This window comes from Lottia gigantea, assembly GCF_000327385.1.
Source record: "Lottia gigantea unplaced genomic scaffold LOTGIsca_15, whole genome shotgun sequence".
In the NCBI taxonomy this organism is placed as follows: domain Eukaryota; kingdom Metazoa; phylum Mollusca; class Gastropoda; family Lottiidae; genus Lottia; species Lottia gigantea.
This window is the reverse complement of record NW_008707797.1, coordinates 1,241,934-1,244,014: the sequence shown is the minus strand read 5'-3', so window position 1 is coordinate 1,244,014 and position 2,081 is coordinate 1,241,934. Positions and strand designations below refer to the sequence as shown.

The 2,081-nt window shown below is 38.4% G+C and overlaps 1 protein-coding gene across 1 annotated transcript; it reads left to right on the top strand.

The window, feature by feature from the left end:
• Nucleotides 1–1,359: 1,359 nt before the first annotated feature.
• LOTGIDRAFT_80706 (hypothetical protein) lies at nt 1,360–1,509 on the top strand (the record flags this gene model as incomplete). Its single annotated transcript, XM_009050406.1, has 1 exon — nt 1,360–1,509. A coding segment is annotated over one exon (150 nt), but the record flags the coding sequence as incomplete, so codon positions are not given.
• Between the last annotated feature and the right edge of the window lie 572 nt (nt 1,510–2,081).

Genomic DNA, 2,081 nt, shown 5'->3' with positions numbered 1-2,081 from the left:
AATATTTTGTAAGCTGTTGACTGCTTCAAATTTTCAGTCATATCACTGCATGGCGTTGTCCTTTTTCTTGAACATAATCTTGCAGAAATGTAGGACTTCAAACACCATTTCATTTCATACAATTTTTAGCTCAATTCAGATCCTATAATCTGATAACGCCACGTGTCAACGAACCTTGTCATCCTTCCGTTTAGTCATACTTTTAGAACTGAAATGTTGCTTGGATTCATATTAATGCTTTTCAAAACTTGGGAATGGTCGAAATTTCTCACAGTATTTTAACAGGAGGGACGAGGTCAAAGCTTACCTCAGATTTTAAACTCGTTTGAAGTAACAAAAAATAATTGATTATGTTATCATCTAAAATATCTTTTAAAATCCCTTCCCAGATTTTACTATCGATTAGGATCAATTATCTCACCGATCAATCAACCCCGAATTTGAAATTTTACTCATCTACAAACGAAATTAAGGTGAAAAAAACGTAAAATATTCGAACTTTTCTCTAAATTTGTGGGCGGAAAATATGATAATATAATAATATATCGTTCGTGAGAAAGTGAAGACATTGTTGATACAAAATACGACATATTTCTCACAATTACAAAAGAGTGACACATTGTAATGACACCGCCCGCTATTCACGAGTTCCGCCCACTAATCACAAGTTTACGCCCACCGTATTTATACCTGGCCAATCAGTGCGGTCGTATTACAAAGGTAAATGTAATGACAGTGTCGCTGACATGTTAACTGTCGGTAGAAGGCGTATCACGACTTGATATTACTATAATATAGTTAGCTGTAACAGAGACATTAGAAATTGTTGATTTATGGACGTGTTGAGATTGAAACTTGCTATTATAGTCGTTACTCAGTCGTCACCCCCACCTAATATCGACACTTATATAGTGGATATTGACAATATTACCTGTTATACTCTACATGGTCTTTAGGACATCCAACAGTGTTTGAGTGAACGTTGAACTGTGAACAGTGTCGATACTGATGGGACTTCCTAGTGTTAAGAATTTGACTGTTCATAGTTGAAAGACTAACCGACAATATTACCGTTGTTAACATATTGTACAGTGTTAATATCACAGACTAGCTCAGTGTTTACTGAATTAATGGTTTTATTAGACCAATAATCACCTACTAATTGAAGTTAAACTTGGTTAATATCCAGTGTTAGTATATTGACAATTTATTTACAAGCGGCCGTTGTTTCAGATCGAACGTTAGACACTCGAGAAAATGAGCTCCTCGGATGAAGAAAGAGGAAGAAACGAAGGCTCCGGAGATGTTTCCAGTCCAGGATACGCGCCGCCGATCTTTATGAAGGCTTCTGATAGATATCCACGTACCCCAAAATGTGCTCGTTGTCGAAATCACGGAGTCGTTTCCGCACTAAAAGGACATAAACGTTACTGTCGATGGCGTGACTGCGTCTGTGCCAAATGTACGTTGATAGCAGAACGACAAAGGGTGATGGCGGCGCAGGTAGCTTTGAGACGCCAACAAGCCCAAGAAGAGAACGAGGCCCGGGAACTTGGACTACTCTATGGCAACAATGGATTACTGCAGATGAATCCAGAAACTGTCGACGTTTATTCTGAAGCTAAGAACTATATGATGCAATCTGGCCAGATCCAGAAATCTTCGACAACCACTGGCAATACCGTTTCTATTGTTCCATCTTCGACAGCCATTAGTTCAATTCGTGAAGATCATCACCCACATCATGGTGAGTAGACTTTTTTGTAATTTTTCAATCCAGGAATGGTTAGGGGGTGGGGTGGTGCAGGGTATTTTAGATATTTCAAATATTAGTGAAGATGAAATCTTCTAGGTATTTACCAATTAACCTTAAAGTGTCTTAGAAATAAAACAAGTAATAACGATCAGAACCACAAAACAAAACACGAAATCCGTAACAACATGTTGGCAAGACATTGGTAGCTAATGAGGAGAAGTGGTAGAAGAGTAAGCATATTTATATGATTTTCTATTTCGTAATCAAATTGAATCAAAAAACGAGGATGATGGAAGGGCGAGGGGGGGGGGGGGGGGGGGGGGAA